Source organism: Papilio machaon, chromosome 13 (genome assembly GCF_912999745.1).
Source record: "Papilio machaon chromosome 13, ilPapMach1.1, whole genome shotgun sequence".
In the NCBI taxonomy this organism is placed as follows: Eukaryota; Metazoa; Arthropoda; class Insecta; order Lepidoptera; family Papilionidae; genus Papilio; species Papilio machaon.
Genome location: NC_059998.1, coordinates 2,433,498 through 2,453,606, shown reverse-complemented (window position 1 = coordinate 2,453,606; position 20,109 = coordinate 2,433,498). Strand labels below are relative to the sequence as shown.

The following is a 20,109-nucleotide window of genomic DNA, read 5'->3' as shown; positions in this document are numbered from 1 at the left end:
CGATAACATTCTTTGGCAACTTTGACACTTGACAAATAAATTTCTCATATTCAGTTGGTTTTTCGACTTGCAAAAACACGCAAAATGGCTTCAATCTTACAAAGAGCAGCAACTTTGTACCTTCAAAATCAAGCACGTACTGTATCACATTCTGCTACAGCTGGAGGACATGGCGGTAAGTTTTCCAATTTGTAAATTATGTAATCATAACCCTTTTCGATGCTTATCGGTTTTACTTGTTATTTTGATCGACACAAACCCATCTTTATATGTAAAATCTTTATTTAGGTGGCTACAAGCTGTGGAAGAAGTTGACCTTCTTTGTGGCATTCCCAGCTGTAGGTCTTGGTATGCTCAATGCTTACTTAGCTCACCAGGAGGAACATCACGAGCGCCCACCATTCGTTCCCTACGAATACCTGCGCATCCGCACCAAGGTAAGGTTAAGTTGAGAAGAGAAGCAAAAAAAGATATACATCATTCATAAAGGCTGAGTGTGCTCGTTAGGCGAATTACTAAAGTTTCAAAACAGATTTTCTTTCAGTTGTCTAGATTTAAGATCAAATCTGAATAAAAATTCTATGCATAAGGATATTTCTACAAATTACTTTTTTTAAATGTACAAAATAAACTTTTTGAATTCCGGTTGAGATCATGGAAATAGAATCAAACTCTTCATTATTAGTCATTTCACAGCAATGCAGAAGTGTTCTGTAATGCCGGCATGCCTAACATGACCATTTTTTTTTGCCAGAGTGAGATCTCTGACAATTGTACTTTATTTTACAAGTTTTATTGTTGTAGAAGATAGGATACAAAATAATCAAAGTACTTAACACAAAATAGTTTAATAAACACTACTTAGAAAGCTCTACCAGTGGCATAACTTCCAAATTATTTTTTTTTCTGTTTCTCTGCTGATTTTTTTTTTTCAAAATCTGAAACTCACTAATTACATCATTTATTTATCTTTATAATGAAGATAGCTTTCTATACTGCCACACTTGACTCTGTTTTATCCCTGGTCTATATTTTATTAATTTATGAAAAATTTTCAACAAATACATAACATATACATTTTAAATTATAGTATTATCTGAATGGTAAAAAGAGAACTATGTTGTTTTTTTTGTGGGACACTGTGACCGATTGCCCGAAAGTGGGACATATGGTCATGTTAGGCATGCCTGCCTACTGTTTTCAAAGCATTTCCCTTTAACTTTTATTTAATTTTATTTTCAGAGATTCCCATGGGGTGATGGTCAGAAGACTCTGTTCCACAACCCCCATGTCAATGCCCTGCCAAGTGGCTATGAGGATGAGCACTAAATTTTACTGTTACCAGCTTTAATGTTAGACAATTCATTTGCTGTTTCAATTTGCGTCAGTTTTGCGTGTAGGTTACAAAATTGTGTATTGTAAGATAATATAAAAGTGATAAAATACTATATATTGTGTTTCATTTACCCTAATGTTAGAATTTTGTTAATACACAAATTAATTATTGATGCACTATTAAAATGAAACTGGTAAATATACATAATCCCAGTTTATGCTATACTATTTTCCATAGTCCCAATTACAAGATAATTTTATTTATAAACTAGTGGTCGCCTGCAACTTTGTCAGTGCAGAATTTAAAAAAAGTACCCCATACTCCAGCGTGCATCAACTAACTTCTGGTCAAAATCGTTTCAGCCATCCCCAAGATTAACCGAAACAGCCGGGGCCTTGTGGACAGACAGACAAAACTTTTATAAATTAGTTTTTTGCTATCAGCAACACAAATATATTACTTTTTTGTGAGATATTGATATTGGGCTTTTTTATATATAAAAAATTTCATAAAACTATTGGATGTAAAATTTTTCATGCATTATGCGTGTAATGAAACTTTTGTTATATTTCGGTCATATTTACTCGTCGCCTGTCAGGTGTACTGCAGCTGTCATTCTTGTACTCTTGTATTAACTTTATTCACCTTTATCATTTAGCCATTTACATTTATTGATTCATCAAAATAAATTTAAAGTTTTGAATAACTTCTCTAAAACCAGTTACTATCACATTTGTGTTAAATCAACAACAAAAGTAATTAAAATAATTTGGAACATGTAATACGTGAAGAAAACTTTCAAAATGATGTCAGGTTCGCCGAAAGAATTTGGGAGGGCTTGCTGGAACGAAGTTTACAATAGAATTATTGGTGCTGTTGTATTCTTGGATGATAATAGCGCCGAATGCTTGCATTGGGATGGAGGACTGTTCAACCTTTTAACGGGAGGAGCTGTTGCTGTGAAAAGTTTGTCGCCATTTGAGGTACATACAGAATATTCTGTGTAATACGTGTTTTATTCATTTAATGTACATATAGTTTAGTTATTTGTTTTTAAAATTTGGTTGAAATATACATTATTGACGGTCGAGTTGGCGATTGTAGCTTTTATGGCGAACACAATTATATCTAAGGACTTACTATCCAAAGTTAAAAGTTGTATGTATATTTGTATATTTCAGCCTAAAATTTTCTTATTTCGATTGTTTCAGTGTGCTAAAAAAGAACATAAAAAGGCAGTTTTTATAACTCAATCAACTTCAACACAGTTGCAAACAATTCGTGAAATTATACGTAACAGTGACTTTGTGCACTGCATTCTGATATCATGTATGAGTCTTGATGTGGTGTACTTGGAGCTAAACGAGGGCAAGGATGTCACTGACGTTGTCTCAGCTGGTAAAGCATTCACTGAAGCCACAAAGCAGCTGGAAGGAATGCTTGTGGAATGGATGGGGAAAAAGGTATGCTAATTATTATAATAGGTTGAGGTCACATCATCATTTGTTGAACTGAATTTGGTCTGGAGTACATATCGAAGTCATTTCTTTACTTTTTTATTTTTCAATCAATTGCAATATAATTTGTGCCAGTTTATAATCAAATTAATGTTTTTATTTTCAGCAATGTTCAACAGAGGTATTACATGTTCCAATATTCACAATCTGTCCCACTAATGCTGTATTCCTCACACCACCATATCAGAAGATATATCCATTATTTAATGGTAACTTAACACCAGAATCCAATTCCATAGACTTATATACACTGAGTAGTGAAGAGAGGTCTCGAGTGAGAAGACTTGCTAGTGGTTTGAATAGTATGTTTGAATCAATGAATCTTAAAGAGGATGTTTTTTATATGGGTGTATACAGTTCCTTAGTGGCAGGGGTGTTGGAAAATTCACCAGTATGTCTTGCAAGGAGAAAGGTGTGTATTACATTGTTTTTACATTCTACAATTTTTTTATAAGTGTCTTCATGGGAGTCACCATACGAAGATCTTTTTTTTATATATATGCATGTGCCGTTATGTGGTATTCACTCCTCTAAACGAGAACATACCCACTAAACCACCTCTTTCCCTTCCTCTGACGCATTTGGGACGAGACCACAGGCACGCTTTCGCTTTCGTCAGCGAAGTCGAAGATCTAGGCTAGGTCTAGTCAGCTACTATTAATATACATAAAATATGGTCTTATGCAAAATATTTTTTATATGAAAATTATATTAATAATATTTTCAGAATTGTACAAATCCTGTATCTCTGTTAATAATTGACCGCACACTAGATCTGTGTGGTGTGACCAGCCATTCCATGGAATGTGTGTTAGACAAGGTGATGTCAGTACTGCCTCGGTTCCCAGGACATTCCAACGATGTCGCAGTTGACATGTCACCACTTTGTGTAGCTAATGTGTAAGTTATATATAAAATTACAATTTTTATCTCCAATGACTAAAAAAATATTTTTTTTGTGGCCATGAATCCTTTTGTTCCGACTCTCATTAAATTTTCCATACGCTTTATAATTTAAAAGTCTGTAAGAGTACAGTGTATTGCATATTGTCGAGTTTACTCAATTTAATACACTATTGTTTTACGTATATATTGTACTGTTTGATATTTATCAGGTAAATTTAATATGGTAGGAAAATAGTTTCCATTCTTTTAACCCAGATGAACCTACCGACCCATACATGGGTTCGTAAAAATCAAAAAATGTACCCTCATTATTTGATTTATTTAAACCAAGTTACACATTTTTTTAGAAACTAAAAAATCGCAACTTTGTAAGACAAAAATAGTTTCAGACTTATTTGGGTTAATTTATTAGAACTAAACAAATAGAGATAATGTTACAATCTATATATATAAAAGAAAGTTGTGTTAGTTGCACTATTTATAACTCAAGAACGGCTGAATCGATTTGACTGAAAATTGGTGGGCAGGTAGCTTAGAACCAGGAAACGGACATAGGATAATTTTTACCCCGTTTTCTATTTTTTTTATACCGCGCGGACGGAGTCGCGGGAAAAAGCTAGTTATATATAACGATACATATTTAAAATCACAATAAACTAAACAAATTTTAATAACCTCCTTGCCGTTTTAGTATATCACATCCGGATGATATCCAATTGAGTGCGGGATGTCTTTACCATGCAGATGATGATGCATGCACACAGACATTTGACTACATGATCAACAAGTCACAGAAAGAAGTCATGTTTGACTTGTACAATAAGCTCTCTAAGATTGACGTACAAAAGTCACCCGGACCTAAGACATTGTTGAAAGTTACACCATTGAGCATCGAGAAGATTGTTATTGCATCTAAAGGTAAAGTAACACTTTATTACTTATGTATACTAATATTATAATTAAAAATAGGTTATAGTTGATTGTCTTTGTTTTTTTTTGCATTGAATGATCTCCGAAGGAATTGAAATTGATTTGAGAAATTCTTTTACTGTTGGGAAGCTACACTGTCCCCTGTTGAAGTAGGTTATATTTATTACGAGATTTTTGTTTTTATTCTGTACGGACGAAGTCGCAGGCAACTGCTATGACAATTTTATTTTAAAAGAATCGTTAAGAATCTTAAAGTACATTATTTAATATTTTTATTTGCACAGTCAACATTTTTAATAAAGTTTAGTACAAAAAAAAAAAATTGAAAAAGGAATGTCCCAGGAAGTTCCTGTAACATTTTTAAACATATATACTCATATAGTTTATTCAAAAACTAGCTGTCGCCCGCAACTTCGTCCGACCGGAAAAAACTTAACAAGTAGCCTATGTGTTCTTGCAGTCTTTGTTCTACATCTGTGCCAAATTCCATCAAGATCCTTGCAGCCACTCCGTAAATATCTTCAAACAAATATCCATCCATCCATCCATCTAAAAATTCGCATTTATAATAATTAGTATGATTAATTAATACTTGGTACTTTGCAGGTAACTATGATATTATTGGCAAACATATAGGTGTACTCCAGCAGGCACTGGGTGTGGTACAAACTTTGAAATCACCAAAGAGGAACCAGATGGAACTGGTGATGGGCTTGGAGCGACAGGTCCATCAGAGCCTCGCCGCGAGCAGGGACTCTACTAGTGTGCTGCATCAGGTAATACTAAAATTACTGCTGTGAAATTAGTATAGGTATATTTGTTTCTCTTTTTTATCAAAATGAAAATGAGATAGTCGACTTCAGTTGAAACTGAGTGTAATAGTTACTATAATTTTTACCTCATACACCATCATCATTCTGTCCCTGACTTGGAACCCCATTTATATTACAAAAAGCAGTATTAAATAATACAAATACAGTGGAACCTGGAAAAGCGAGAACCGACAAGGACAAATATGTGAATAAGCAATGGACAACACCCATAAGCGTCGAGGTTTAGGCTAAGCGCCATCTGCGCCGGGCTACCTCAAGCCCGGTGAAACTGTAAATGCCTCCTCAAGGCAAACAGTGACTACTCAGTCACTAAAAAAAAAAAAAAAAACCCATAAGCGAGAAACTCAGGCTTGGGACAAACCTCTGCAAGCGAGGAAAATATCACATTCCATTAGAGTCTCACTTATTCAGGTTCAACTGTTTCATTAAACATTTATAACTAGCTTTTACCCGCGACTCCGTCCGCGCGGAATAAAAAAAAAAAAAAAAAAGAAAACGGGGTAAAAATTATCCTATGTCCTATTCCTGGTTCTAAGCTACCTGCCCACCAATTTTCAGTCAAATCGATTCAGCCGTTCTTGAGTTATAAATGGTGTAACTAACACAACTTTCTTTTATATATATAGATAGATTAATAGTCAAGATAAATACTAGATCATGCCTCATTTATTTAGTTGCTAATCTATTGATTTATTTTTCAGATAAGTCAACTAATAAAAACACGGAAGGAAAGAAATCTTCCTTTAGAGAATCTATTAGCACTTATCACGCATGTGTATTCTCTCACGGGCACCGAAGTTTCTTTTAACAAGCAACATGAAGATACACTCGCTGAGATGCTGAGTGTTGCCATATTCGAGGACCACAAGACATTACTCAGTAACCCCGATCCGGGCATGGCAACTCCTGAAGGCTGCGCTGAGATGGCCAGTAAAATTATGAAAAAGTTGAAAGATGTCTCACAGATGAGGAAGATTTTGAACAAGTAAGTTTTTATATATATTTATATGTATTTCATTTTGTCCTCTCATAATCTGTATCTCCAAAATCTATCCATAATCTAGTTCTTTATATCTCTGAAGAAATTTAAAGATATGTTTGAAATCAACCCGCACTGGGTCAGCGTGGTTGACTATGGCCTAGTCAATCCTAACTTAGGATAGCGGTAACCCTCAGCGGGGAAATATAATAGGATGACGGTCTAATTTGCAGATACACATCGGTGCTGAAGGCAAGTGAGAGCGGTCTAGGGTATGAGTACGTGGGCGTGTTGCAGCAGCTGGTGCATGAGATGACATCATGCGAGCGCCCAGAGCTGACTGACTTGCGACATCGACATGACGGCTTTAAGGACATACTACGTACCGGCTTCAAGTATGTTGACCTTTAGTACAGTCAGCTGCAAAAATATATATACATTTACAAAGCTTTAGAAGCTTGTATACGACTGGTTTTTCAAATATGTATGTTTGTATTCGTATATTTCACGAATACGCGCATCCGTATTTTCGAAACCGAAGTTGACACTTTCTAAAATTTCGTATATGTGACATGTTTTTGCAGCTGACTGTACATGTTAATACCTAATATGTAACCTCGCCATATTGTGGAAAAATATGTAAATAATTTCTTTATGTGCATCAGAAAGTTATGTAATAATGAAGTCAATTGAAGCACTCCCAGGGCAGGGTTTATATATTCTTGGTTGGACATAACATTTTATACATTTAACCATTTTTATCAGTAGTTTTTAAGAATAGTCTTCAAATTGATTTAAGTGTAAATCTTCTTATTAATAAAAAAAATGGCTAATTCTTTTAGAACTTTTGGTTAACAAACCATAAATTAAAGAAGCTTGAATATATTATTTTGAAAAATTCTTTATCTGCCACCCTAAAAATCATTAAATGGACTCCTGTAGTATTTTAGTATGAGAGATGTGTACTAGAGGACTTCTTTAGACGAATTGACTGAATTGTGGTTAAACATTTCCTTTCAGTATACTAACAAGCAAGAAATCAAGAAGTTCAAAACATCCATTGGACAATCCAACAGTGTTGGTGTTCGTAGTGGGTGGTGTGACTGCGGAGGAATGCAAGCAGTTACACCGCAGTATGATAACCAGCGGTGTAGACAACGCACTTATCATCGGTTCAACTAAGTTTGTCAACCCCGTGGAAGCAATGAGAGATGCGTTGGCTATATAGTTGTTATAATGCCACTCTCGGTCACTTAGGAGGACTCTTAGTGTAGATTTCTAGACTATTTATGTAAGGGTGATTATTAAACATGATAGCTCTTGAGTTGGCACATTGGACAGAAGATTTGTTTTATTCTCGACGTGCCAACTCACGTGCTAGTATGTGTTTATTAATAACTGTGTGATTCTTCTATAGAACCTTTGAAAAAATTTAATGTTAAACATATGTTTGTTTGTCTCTATGTTTTTCATACATGAAAAGGACACTATTATTTTAAAATAATTGATTTTATGTTAAGTTATACACAATTGTTTTTTTTTTTTTTTATTAAAGTTTATTTTTATATTTTGTTGATCTTTTTGTAGTTTATATTCTAAAGCGTATTTAAATGTTAAATATAGAATTAAAGTAAGTATAGTAAACAGTGCAATGCAATTACAATGCAAAAATAATTAAATTGCCTTTGAATTGAATTTGTCTTTTTTATTACCCATAAAAGTGACTCCGAGTCCGCAAAATCATTTTGTTCCATAGTAATTTCAACTTTTATCATTGTGGTTAGAGTTTCTACTTGTTTCTATTCAACACTAGATGGCGTTGTTATTGTGCGCCATCTGTTGATGAGAGGATAAAATGAAAAACCGTACAACAACAATTATACGAAAATCTTTATTAAGGACATTGATTTCGTTGAGAAATAATAAGGTATTTAATACCAAAAAACTGAGATAAAATAAAGCAAAATGTCGCATTGTTAACTAAATAAACTGGATTATTTGCTATAATTACATTTAACACATTGAGAACAAGTCCAGGTTACCTAATTATGTATGATTAAAAATAATACTCACTCGTTTTAAAGCAGCTGAATTAAATAGATTCCATATTAACATAGTCATTGAGATAAAAATCATCTGTCGTAGTTAAAAGCGATGCATTATGCGATGACAAAAAAAAGTTTAATACTGTTTATAAAATATAATTTTAAGCGTCAAAAGAGATTTGTTATTTAGGGTTATAAATAAAAGAATATTCCTATTTAAAGATTAAAGAATATTATGATAAAAGATAAATATAACCTAAGTAAAATAAGGTGTTTGTTTGTTTTTTTTTAATTAAGAGATTTCATATCAATTGAGAGATTAATAATTCTAATTAGTATCACAATAACATTACAGTACTTTTAAATGATTTTAATAATTTTTCTATTTTTTGTCACAATCCAAAATAATACTTAGCTCACTAATTTAATAATTTTCTGAGTAATGAGATAATTTGTTTATTTAATTATATTTTTGAGTTCTAAATAAAGATACAATGAAATCATAATTTTATTATATGTATTTTAATGATATTTACAAAACAACTTTAATTATTACACTCATAATTAATAATTGTAAATTGCCTATCTATGCTATGTAAAATTTAAATGAGTTTTTCTATGATCAAGGCTACAAAATATAGTTAAATATTGATTTTTTTTACTATCTGAAACGAATTAAATTGATCAAACCACTTACATAAATAAAGCGTTTTGACGCAGACCCGTACTTATGATAAAGAAACACTTTCAGCACATTATTTGCTTTAGAAGCAAACAAGTTACACATTAAACTGTAATAAATTTAAAAATAAAGTCAGTAAATGCTTAAATATCTACAACAAACCAGTATTTGTGCGTTGAACTAGCAATGGGGCGCTAAAATGACGCTGCTTTGCCAAATATATTGTCTTTAATTACATGTTATTATTTTTTTGCTAATCAATGCCCGCGACGTCGCCACCTTTCCTGAAATCTGCGTTGGCGTAGATTCCTGTTCTATTCCTGTACATTGCGCAGATTATGGAGCCTCTACCCGGGTAGCGCTCCATGCCGTGACCTTTCGCTCTTAAACCTTTTATTATATCCTGTAAAAATTTAAGTAAAAAATGTTGATCATCGGTCATGGTCATCGGTATTGACCATAAACATTTTGATTATGGAGTAAAAGATAACAAGGTATTTTCATTTGCACATGCATTGATATAAAACGCTGTTTAAAAGTAGATTTCTGTAGTTTTAATAATATTTAAATTAATTTACCTGTGGTATTCCGTATTCATATTGGGCATTCATAGGGAATATCTGGTGATGCAGACGCGCTTCATCTACCGCTTGCTTAATCGTCTGTCTGAACCACAGCTTGCGCATTGCCACCTTAAATGTTTATTAAACTAATAATAATAGTAACCATCGTAAGTCACGAATATCAATAAATAAGTCCTTTCTCTTGGCTGTCGTCATTCATTGAATACCGGATAAAATCTTTCGTATGTACAGAGTTTGGTATAGAGTTATAGTTGACGGAGAACTTCTTTCATTATTATAATTTGTTTAATTTTTTGTTCTTACCAATGCAACGGCTGTGGTGATCTTCGTACCACCGGAGGCGCCAATCACGAGCTTAGCATTGCCACCCTTGTCCACAATAATACTAGGACTCATTGATGACATCGGCCGCTTGCCCGGTGCTATGAAGTTAGCGGGCGACGGTTTCAAGCCGAAATAATTAGTAAAGCCCGGCAGAGAGAAGTCGTCCATTACATTGTTCATCACTATACCGGTATTGAGTGTTGTAAAACCGGCACCGAAACTGAAAATACATAGTTTATTTAAATTGTTATAAAAGTGCATTTTAGCGCTCCAACTTTATTAATCATACAAAATATCTATTGTCGTTCTCGTCCAATGCCAAAGGGGTCGTTGACATTGCAGTCAGAATGGATGGAAAATAGAGCCAAAACAGAGATGGAGTAGATAAATGTTATGGAAAACTATATCATGAAGGCAAGATAAATTGACAACTACCTTCTCTCTTTATTTGTATATATCTTACGTCAAACTTACTAGTAATTGACGGAACTGGTAACAGAGACGGCGTCCCCATTGTTGGCTATGATAGAGATGTGTGCGGTGCCGGCGTCCGGATGGTTGTACTCGGTGGCGCCGTACACAGCTGTGTCGTTACTGGTCGAGGAATCGTTTATTCTAGCTCGTATCTCCGCGCCATAGCTTGGTGTCGTTACATTTTTTATTAGCTGTTAGATGAAAGATATATCTGGTTAACCATGGGACCAAGATTTAACGAATATTTTGTTCTGTTTTGTCAAAAATAATGACAAGGATGAAAATATGTTTTGACAACGACTTAAGATAAGACGTAATTATAGTAAGTTTTCTATTAACAATATCTAGTAGAAAAGTTCTCTTAATACTCAAGATTGGTTAGACTTCACTTTTTACACGAATTGATTAAATATATGTTTGTAGATAGCAAATACTTTTTAATATTTTTTTTTTTGATTTTTTAAGTGAATACTTACATCACGTAAATCCAAGAAATCAACATCACCTAGTTTAGTCCGCGTCGCATACGCATATTTAAAAGCTTCTATAATCCGATGGTATGTGAGTATCTTGTCTTCTGTGGTGTTAATACTGTTATGAGTGAAGTTGTATCCGCTGAGTATGTTCAATATGTTGACGAGAATGACACCGCTGCTGGGCGGTGGCGGGACGTGGAGTACGTCGCCATTGCTTAGAGGAACCGCCAGAGAATCCGTTATCTTTGCTCTGAAATATATTGTAGATTACATGATAAGTAACTGGTATTGTAAGACTCAAACTTTATGATAGCTCGATTATCTGAGAGCGCATGTCTACGTGACGTTCTACCAGTACCTAGCTATTTTGATTCTATGGTACGGTGCAAAATTTCTTGTAACCATAAAGTTTGACTCTGTTAAAAATGCGATAGTTCAATGAGGTATCGTTGCAACAAAAAGGAACTGGTTTTGATTTATAACTGGTACGCTTTTTTGCTTTACTTCGGACTAAACGTTTAGTTTTAATGTTAGTTGGTGCTGCCATGATGAAGTTCAAATTTTTCAATGTGAAAATAAATCTTTATACATACATATTAATAGAATTGCTATACTATATTCTGTGATACGTGATTGTCAAGTCTCATTTAAACGGTCACACTATTTTCTAATACTTTTGCATACTTTCCTTGGCACAACAAACGACCTGAATTTCTGGGAATTTTATTTGTGCTTCGCTATAATTAAAATTGGGCCAAGGTCTTTTTAATTTAAATACAAATAGAAAAGATTTGGAGATTCATATCAGACTAATTTCGATATAGTTGGAATATATATAAAACCTTCAAAATGATGCTTTTAATTTTTTTACCGTACGTTTGTATATAAAAATTCTTTCTCTACTTCATTAGAAGCAGGTAGTTAGGCTGGTAATAGGTTTGGATTCTACGTTCAGAAATGAGTAAAACAAAACAAGTTAAAAAAATTAAAAAAAAATTTCTTTATTGAACTAAATATATTTTTACAAATTTAATAGAGCTCTGTCACCTGTGCTAGGTGTAACCTGTGTTACAGGACGTATTGTAAGTTCAGTGAAGTATTGTATTGTAATCAAAAAATTATCATTACGACCTAGGTTTATACGTTTAGTTTGTTCTATTTACAGCATAGTTATCATATTTGTTGACATTAAAGATACAAAGTAGTGAATACAGTTCATATCGCGTGACCCCCTGTACCTTTCCATTACAACCACAACACAGTTATCTAAATGCTGTAGAAAACAATAGCTGTAATATTTAACGATTATTTTTATTTTAAGACTAGTTTTAATTTACTATCAATTTGTTGCACAAAAAACTAGCAAAGAATGTTATAACAAATCAAATTAAATTAATAATAATTTTGAGTTACATATAATATTTGCAATTAGGGGTGCCAGGCGTCCGGATAAAGCCGGACATAGGTAGGCTTTTTGATTGCATGTCCGGCCAAAATAAACGGTTGTCCGGCTTTTGTTAGGCTTTTTACATTTCCCAAACGAGAGTGTACCTATTAATACTGAGACAAAATTCTAAATAATATAGGGTGTCCGACCTTTCTACCCAAATGTCCGGCCAAACTGGCTGGTATGTCCGGCTAGTAGGTTTGGCGACCTGGCAACCCTAATTGAAATCTATTTTGTTAGCCGACTTCAAAAAGAAGGAGGTTATCAATTCGACTGATTTTTTTTTTAAAATGTCGCGTCGTGAAATATTGTTCTCTTACAGTTTTGGCTTTTGTATTTCCTGCTCGGTTTCTAAACGATTTTTTTTTATTAATACCAGATTAGATAAGAGAATTTACGCGTTATATTTACGTATGTATTATCATATATTATAATATTAACTTTTATTTCTCACTGCGTAGTAATCATTGTGTAATAAATTCAAACAACATACCAAAATCAGATTAAACACAGACACGTTAAATGTTCATTAAGCAGCGCTTAGTGTAGATGAGTGTGAACTCACTACACTAAGTGACTCTGAGTGCCGAACACTCATGTGATAAGTTGTTTAGTTAAGTCATCTATAAAAAAAACTTGTATTGGAGGCAAAAAAGTCTACGCGTGAGAGCGGCTTCGTTTTAAAGTGGTAGTACTGTTTGGTATTATTAATTTGATGCTTTTATTTTTTTGTTTATGTTTTAGATCATAGTGTCTGATGATTTAAAATTTTAAATTTAATCAACAACTAGCTGTCGTCCGCGACTCTGTCCGCGCAGAATTAAATAAAAACTTAATAAGTAACCTATGTGTTCTTCCAGACTATTTTCTACATCTGTGCCAAATTTCATCAAGAACCGTTGAGCTGTTCTTGAGATACCTTCAAACAAACATCCATCCATCCATCCATCTAAATATTCGCAATTATAATATTAGTAAGATATAAGATTAAAACTTATCTTCTTTCAATCGTATATATTTTAATTTGGTTTTATATATTAATTCTTTATAAAATAACTTATAAACGTTCGTTAATTTATAATTCTAAATATTATTAATAGTCAGTAAAAAAAATGATAAAAATGTGCCATTTCTTTTCTCAAAGGGTCCGTTCAGACAGATCGGGGCGGAGACCAGAGCAGATATTTATCACAAATAAAATTGAGCATTATCCCATTGAAATAAGGTTTAGTTTTATTTTTTACGTTTGCTCTTGTTAAAAAACATGCAAAGTAAAATCAACCTTTTTCCTATCGAATAAAGCACAACTTCATTTGCGATAAAAAAAAATCTGCTCTGCTCTCCATCCCGGTATGAACGAAACCTATGGGGACTAGACAATGACGAAATGTCAATGTAACTATTAAAAAGAAACAATAAAATTTAATGAGTCCGATAATGTTTATTCCCTTTAATAACAGAATAAAGACAATGACTCATAGAAAATGTATTGTTTAAGTCTTAAATTTAAACAGGTGTACACGAATAAAAACAATATCCGCCATATTGTGAAATAAAGTCAGCAAAGTAATCAAATTTAACTTTGTCGAATTGAGAATTTTAATCGGACTATGAAATTTGAAATGCTTTACAGTAAAGCGAAGAGAATAAGTAATTATATTTTACGTGTTATTAAAGTACATTGTTTCAGTTGTACTAACCGGTTTCTGAGACCAATATCTCCGTTACAAACATATTGTTAACTCTGTTTTGTCAAAGATAATAACAGAGATGACGATATGTTTTACACAAAGATTTGGTCTCAGAAACCCACGGTAAATATATCATTAATAATTTCTTTAATTTAATTTCGTAAAAAGTTTAAATTCATGCACTAGATGGCAGTGTTCACTAACATTCATAATTCGACAATGGATGAGTCACTGTATAGTTAATTAAAGTTGAATTCTAGGAAAACCTTCGATAATAAATTTGATGTATTGTTTTAGTTGCAATGAAGAACATATTGATTTATTTATTTATACATTAACCTCATTTCAGTTGAAATTGATTTGCTGTTATTTTTATAACTTCACGTTGAGCTGTGTAATTTATTCATAGCATACCAACCTACCTATTTCTGTCTTGTCTAATAACTTTCTGTTCAGACCAGTCAGAATTATTTTTGTATAATAATAATACAAATATACAAGTATACAAATATACAAAAAAGTGATAAATATTATTACATTTCTTTTGTTATTAATCTGCTAATGACATGAAGTGGTTATCAGAAGTCGCACTACGTCAGTTGAATAATAAACAATGTCTCTAGAAGTCTACGTGACTCGATTTGTTTGTGTACGAGATAGGTGTGCCCAGTTACGTATGTTAAATCCGAAATCAGTTGATAAAAAATACAAATAATAATAATCGCTTTAATTCTTGAAATCAAATATTAATTGATAATTTGAGATAACTTGTTTTGTTCAAAAACAAAACAGTTTTGAAGGTTTTATAAAAATAAATTGTAAAGATAAAATATAGGTTATCGAATGTTTACCAAGATATCGTTGAAAAAATAAAGTTATTTTAGAAAAATATATTTTTATTTTGGTGAAATGGAAAAACATTAAATTGTTAAAATGTTATCAAAATTCTGTGGTCATCAAAATTCTTATTTTTTATCTGTAAGTGACATTATATTGTGAAATTTATTACAAAATTCTACTATTTATAAAACCGAATTATTATGAATCACAACTTTTTTTTTATAGAATATGAAATATTGGACATTTCTTGTGCAATAATTATTGTAGTCATCTCTTTGAAGGGTACACTAAGTTCTTCAAAATGAACTGATAAAAAAACCTGATTGAAACGGAACAAGTATACCTTATTTTATAAGTTGTTTGCCATGAAGAAGTGTCAAAGATTAGTTCAAAACCTTGTGAAGGTAATGGCCATTCGTGAATTTTGTTGAGTTCAAGTCTTATCTTTTTCATGACGTGCTTTATAATTTTAGCAAATTCATGATTCCGACGGGAATAGTTGTGACACATTTCGAGCCATTTAGTGCCCATATGATGATAATATAAACGACTTCCTTTGTTAAGTTTATATTCCGTTTGAAATCTCATTATTGAATTTAGCAGAGTTCAAAAAGCACAAAAAGTAAAGCTCAAAAACCTTAAGCGTAGGACCAATTGAAATTGAAAGCCAAATTGAAGACCAATTGAAAGCGTAGACCAATTTTTTAATTAATAGTTATTTATATGTTCAAAATACTGTTTACTTACTGATAATTCCTCAGATCGTCAGCTGTAACAATACTGCCCGCGCGCTGCAAGTCGTCCAAAAATTCAACAGCGAGGCTACCATTGTATAGTTCATCACCACCGTTTCTAGCTATCACCTTCAACGTCTTACAGAATGCTTCACTCGGCTTCACCACCGTCCCAGGTCTGTGGAACTGGCCTTTTGTAGGGTTGTAGTATGTTTTCCTAAAAAGAAAGATTTCATTGTATTGTTTTGTTATTGTATTGTCTGTCTAATGTCGCACACATTAATGAATAGCAATTTATAAACTACTAGCTGTCGCCCATGACTTCGTCCGCGAAGAATTAAAAAAAACCTAATAAGTAGCCTATGTGTTCTTCCAGACTATGTTCTACATCTGAGACAAATTTCATCAAGAACCGTTGTGTTGTTCTGGAGATACCTTCAAACAAACATCCACCCATCTAAAAATTCGCATTTATAATATTAATACTAAGTAATTTTCTAAATCTTGCACTTTGTAGGATAATGCCAATAAACTACAAAATACAGGAAAGAAAATAAAGTAAGTTTTACAAGGGATTATGATATTGTTACTTTGTTTTATAAATAGATATATTTTATTAAATAGAATATATATATAGATTTATTTGCGCGTCAACAAAATTACATAGTTGTTATCTCATCTATAAACATAGCATAAATAATATTATGTATATGTTTGACAACAAGGAACACGCAATCTTGTTACATATTGCATAATACAAGAGATAGATGAGAATGACTCATGCGCAAGTCGAATACATATGTGCGCAGTTCACTGTTTGTTATTTTTTGTAACTTATTAAAAAAATGTCGCAATTTAGAGTAACCAATCATTGCTTCTTATTTTATCTTTTCCTATATATTTACTATTTTCCTGTTAATTTAATTTGCCGCTTTTATAGTCTCTTAACATTACAAACACTTGATTCATTGTTGCTTTCTATAAAAAAAATTGTTTGAGGTTACAATTTACCTTAGATTTGGATCATTCTTGACATATGGAGCACTTTCAAGTCCATCGAATAATACTTTTGACATGACGTAGCCATTCTCACATAGGGCCAGTGTGGGGGCCAGTAAACTCTCCCAGGGAAGTTTGCCCCATCTCTTGTACGCAGCCCATAACCCTCGCAGTTCACCAGGGATGCCCAAAGACAATGGACCTATGAAAAAAATAATAGGCATAGAGTTTGCAGTTCAAAAGTTTTTGTGAACAGTTTGAATGAACTATAAAATCAACTATAGAAAGAAGACCTTATTTTCTTTCCATTGACCAATTAGAAAAATAGATACTTTTTAGGCTTAAAAATGATTATGTAATTTACCCTAATACAAGTTATCATTTGTGATAAAGAACTTCTTGGACGATTATTCATACTTATCACCTATGGTGGTGCCACCATGTACAATACTGGTTCATCTTCACGTTATGAAACGTGATATGATATGATAGTGATAGTGAAATTTTAAAGATCTTGCGTATCTCGTGTATTAGTCGGTCGAACCAGATCGAAGAGAAAGCTTCGGTGAAACTTTCTCATGAAAGCGTCTCGCAAAATCCGTAGGTACCAGCACATACTTGAGACAGGATTACTAACACGTTTGACACTAACAATTGACTTCTAAATAACATTACGATACCCTCTGAATTACTAAGAAGTGATTGTTGTATTAATTTTATGACGTCAGCATTTCTTTTCCAGTACTTCAAATATCAAAGCGAAAGTTAGCGGGTAAATAAAGAAGATGTAGTTTTATTAAGATAAGGGGGCAAACAAGCAACTAGTAGAACGAGGTGGTTATCATAGTGCTTTTTAATTTATATAAATGCAACAAAGAAGAGCAAGTTGGTACACCAACTGATTTTTTTTATCTCTGTGTTTTCAAAGAAATTGAGATGGATGGCAAATTATATTTTGGACAGATAATTCGCTTTTTGTTTTTGCTCCACAAGTTGTTTAAATTAATAATAATGTTCACCTTTATAAGGTCGCATATTTACGAGTGCATTCGGTTCTCGTCGCTGTATACCATAACTAGGTCGTTGTTCTCAATAAAGGCTTAATATTTGAACAATTGTTTTTACGACTATAGAAATTTATTTGTCTAAAATACACATGCTTAACAATAGATACAATTAGACAACCTTTGTTTTTCTAGTGCAGTTTTACTAACTACAATTGGAATACTGTTAATAAATAGGTCAAAATTTTGTTCCCAATAGCTGCATTTCCAGATAGTCAATTAATTTTTTGTTTTTCACTTTAGAAACATATTGTCTGTCATTCACTTCTGAAACAGATATAACAGAATGTATAAAGGTATACTCAACAATTACAATATCTAAATTTTCATAATAATCATACGCCTACAACCTCATTAAACATTTCTTTAGATAAATGACACGTTTCTAAAGGTTTGTAACACCTGCCCTAAATGTGTACTTTATTTAAAGCAAAGGCCGATTTCTTTATTTACATTACTTCGTTTTTCTGAATCTGTTATACACTAAGGGAGCCATATATTGATGCTTACTATGTGAAATTCACACTAAATGAAAGATAAGTATCAATTTAAGTCTGAGTGCGGCAGATAGCGTAATTGATAAAGCATTGTATCGAACAAAGAAATATTAATAAATAGTAAAGATTTCCGAGGCCGCAACGATAAGGTTATTTGGAACGGACACGTATTAGTCGATTATACTGTTATCGGTATGTAGACATTCTTGTATTAACTACTGCCTAGATCTAGAAAGACTCCGCCTCCGACTTCTTCTGCGCAGATTAAAAAAATTACATTAACTACCTTTTCGTCAGGCACGTTAAAATCTGTCCTGCCTTTCCGGAGATTACCCGAAACAAACGCGGACAGACATATAAACAGACAAACATTTAAAAAATTGTTTTCTCGTTATTAGCAACGTAAATACATCGTATGTACGATGTATGATTTTTTCTCTACATTACATACATGCAGACACTATAATTGTATCAATACGTATAAAGCTGTCGCCCGCGACTACGTCCGCGCGCAGTTAAAAAATGGGGGGGGGGGGGTTTATGAAAAATAGATGTTGGCCGATTCTCAAAACTACTCAATATGCTCACAAAATTTCATGAGTATCGGTCAAGCCGTTTCGGAGGAGTATGGCAACGAAAACTGTGACACGAGAATTTTATATATTAGAGATATAGACATGACTTGATTTTATGTGTTTCCAGTTAAGTGGTCTAAAGTTCAAGTCTATTGCAGTAAAGTTACTTATTCGTTTACTAATTTTTTTAACAACTTCAATCCATAACAAATCCATCCAAAGTACTGATATATCATAATTTATAACGGTAATATTTTAACATCAGCTCAGCTGTTTGCGTCTTATTCCAGTTTATAAAACGATTTCAGCTAGCAACGCATGTTTCCGAAAACAATTGCATAAACTGAGACATAACCTCAATACGTACAAACACGATACAATGAGTAAGCGATTATATCACAATGTATGCCCACGAACAAACGCCGATCGATTCAATAATAGTTAAAAAAATCTTCTGCTAGGAGACTTTATTACATGAATCCCCAGCGCATTAAGCCTTAGTAATGTTTCACATTTATAAAGAGAAACCATATATTGGTAGCAAAAATAAGTCGGTAAAACCTTCCAGAGGTAATATAACGCAAATAACTAGACATGTGACAAAGTCCTCGACCTAGTATAGAAGGTAATCTATACTTTTGTAGTCATTTATAAAGGTTAAACAACTAAGCAACTAAGTCCTATTTTTAAGCCTAAATCACTAACTCAATATTATGCTATCGAAACTTTTTGTGCACAACACAATAAAAGATTTCGGTAGATTATAAAGAGGCAAAGTAACCATTAAACGTGATATTCTACATCCGCAGTAGACTTGTCTGTCACTAGCGTGCATACAAACACGCGCCGTTGGCAAATAAATGAGAGCCATCTATTGAGGATAAGTAAGTGTTATATATAGCTCACCTTTCTTCGCCTTATCATAGTTCCCATGGAACATGTTTGCGGTGGCGGCGGCAGGCGCAGTCTCTCGCGCTATCACAGTGTACGCTTTACCCTCCTCCTTTATGTAGACAGTCATGAAGAAGCCACCGCCAAGCCCCATGCTCTGCTGGTTGTACAACCCGTTGCAGAACATCGCCGCGATCGCTGCGTCCACCGCGGAACCATTTGAAACGAGGATTTGTCTAAAATAAATAAAAATACTATCAGGGATCAGGGCAGGGAGATGATGAT

General features: G+C 33.1%; 3 protein-coding genes across 8 annotated transcripts in view; 2 read left to right on the top strand and 1 right to left on the bottom strand.

Annotated features, from left to right (window-relative positions):
* The first annotated feature begins 27 nt into the window (after positions 1-27).
* Positions 28-1,448, top strand: LOC106717865 (cytochrome c oxidase subunit 6A1, mitochondrial). The gene is made up of 3 exons (XM_014511797.2): positions 28-175; positions 289-437; positions 1,243-1,448. Exons 1-3 carry the CDS (start codon positions 85-87, stop codon positions 1,327-1,329), a joined length of 327 nt encoding a protein of 108 aa, XP_014367283.1. The 5' UTR covers positions 28-84; the 3' UTR covers positions 1,330-1,448.
* A 531-nt stretch (positions 1,449-1,979) lies between these two features.
* On the top strand, positions 1,980-8,023 carry LOC106717739 (sec1 family domain-containing protein 2). The gene is made up of 9 exons (XM_045680579.1): positions 1,980-2,319; positions 2,548-2,799; positions 2,960-3,265; positions 3,581-3,753; positions 4,451-4,677; positions 5,296-5,465; positions 6,224-6,507; positions 6,735-6,896; positions 7,522-8,023. The coding sequence occupies exons 1-9, from the start codon at positions 2,140-2,142 to the stop codon at positions 7,727-7,729; spliced, it is 1,962 nt and encodes a 653-aa protein (XP_045536535.1). The 5' UTR covers positions 1,980-2,139; the 3' UTR covers positions 7,730-8,023.
* Positions 8,024-9,181: 1,158 nt separating this feature from the next.
* Positions 9,182-20,109, bottom strand: part of LOC106717740 (glutathione hydrolase 1 proenzyme) — a 40,125-nt gene continuing 29,197 nt past the window's right edge. For 4 of the 6 annotated variants that reach the window (XM_045680453.1, XM_045680451.1, XM_045680452.1 and 1 more), the window contains 8 exons: positions 19,840-20,060; positions 16,810-16,999; positions 15,812-16,015; positions 11,087-11,336; positions 10,611-10,801; positions 10,116-10,356; positions 9,807-9,920; positions 9,182-9,631 (listed from right to left, as the gene is read on the bottom strand). In XM_045680453.1, the coding sequence (XP_045536409.1) occupies positions 9,482-9,631; positions 9,807-9,920; positions 10,116-10,356; positions 10,611-10,801; positions 11,087-11,336; positions 15,812-16,015; positions 16,810-16,999; positions 19,840-20,060 (1,561 nt within the window). In that variant the 3' untranslated portion in view covers positions 9,182-9,481. Of the gene's footprint in view, positions 9,632-9,806; positions 9,921-10,115; positions 10,357-10,610; positions 10,802-11,086; positions 11,337-15,811; positions 16,016-16,809; positions 17,000-19,839; positions 20,079-20,109 lie in introns of all 6 variants that reach the window. The other 2 variants (XM_045680454.1, XM_045680455.1) reach the window with 2 other exon arrangements.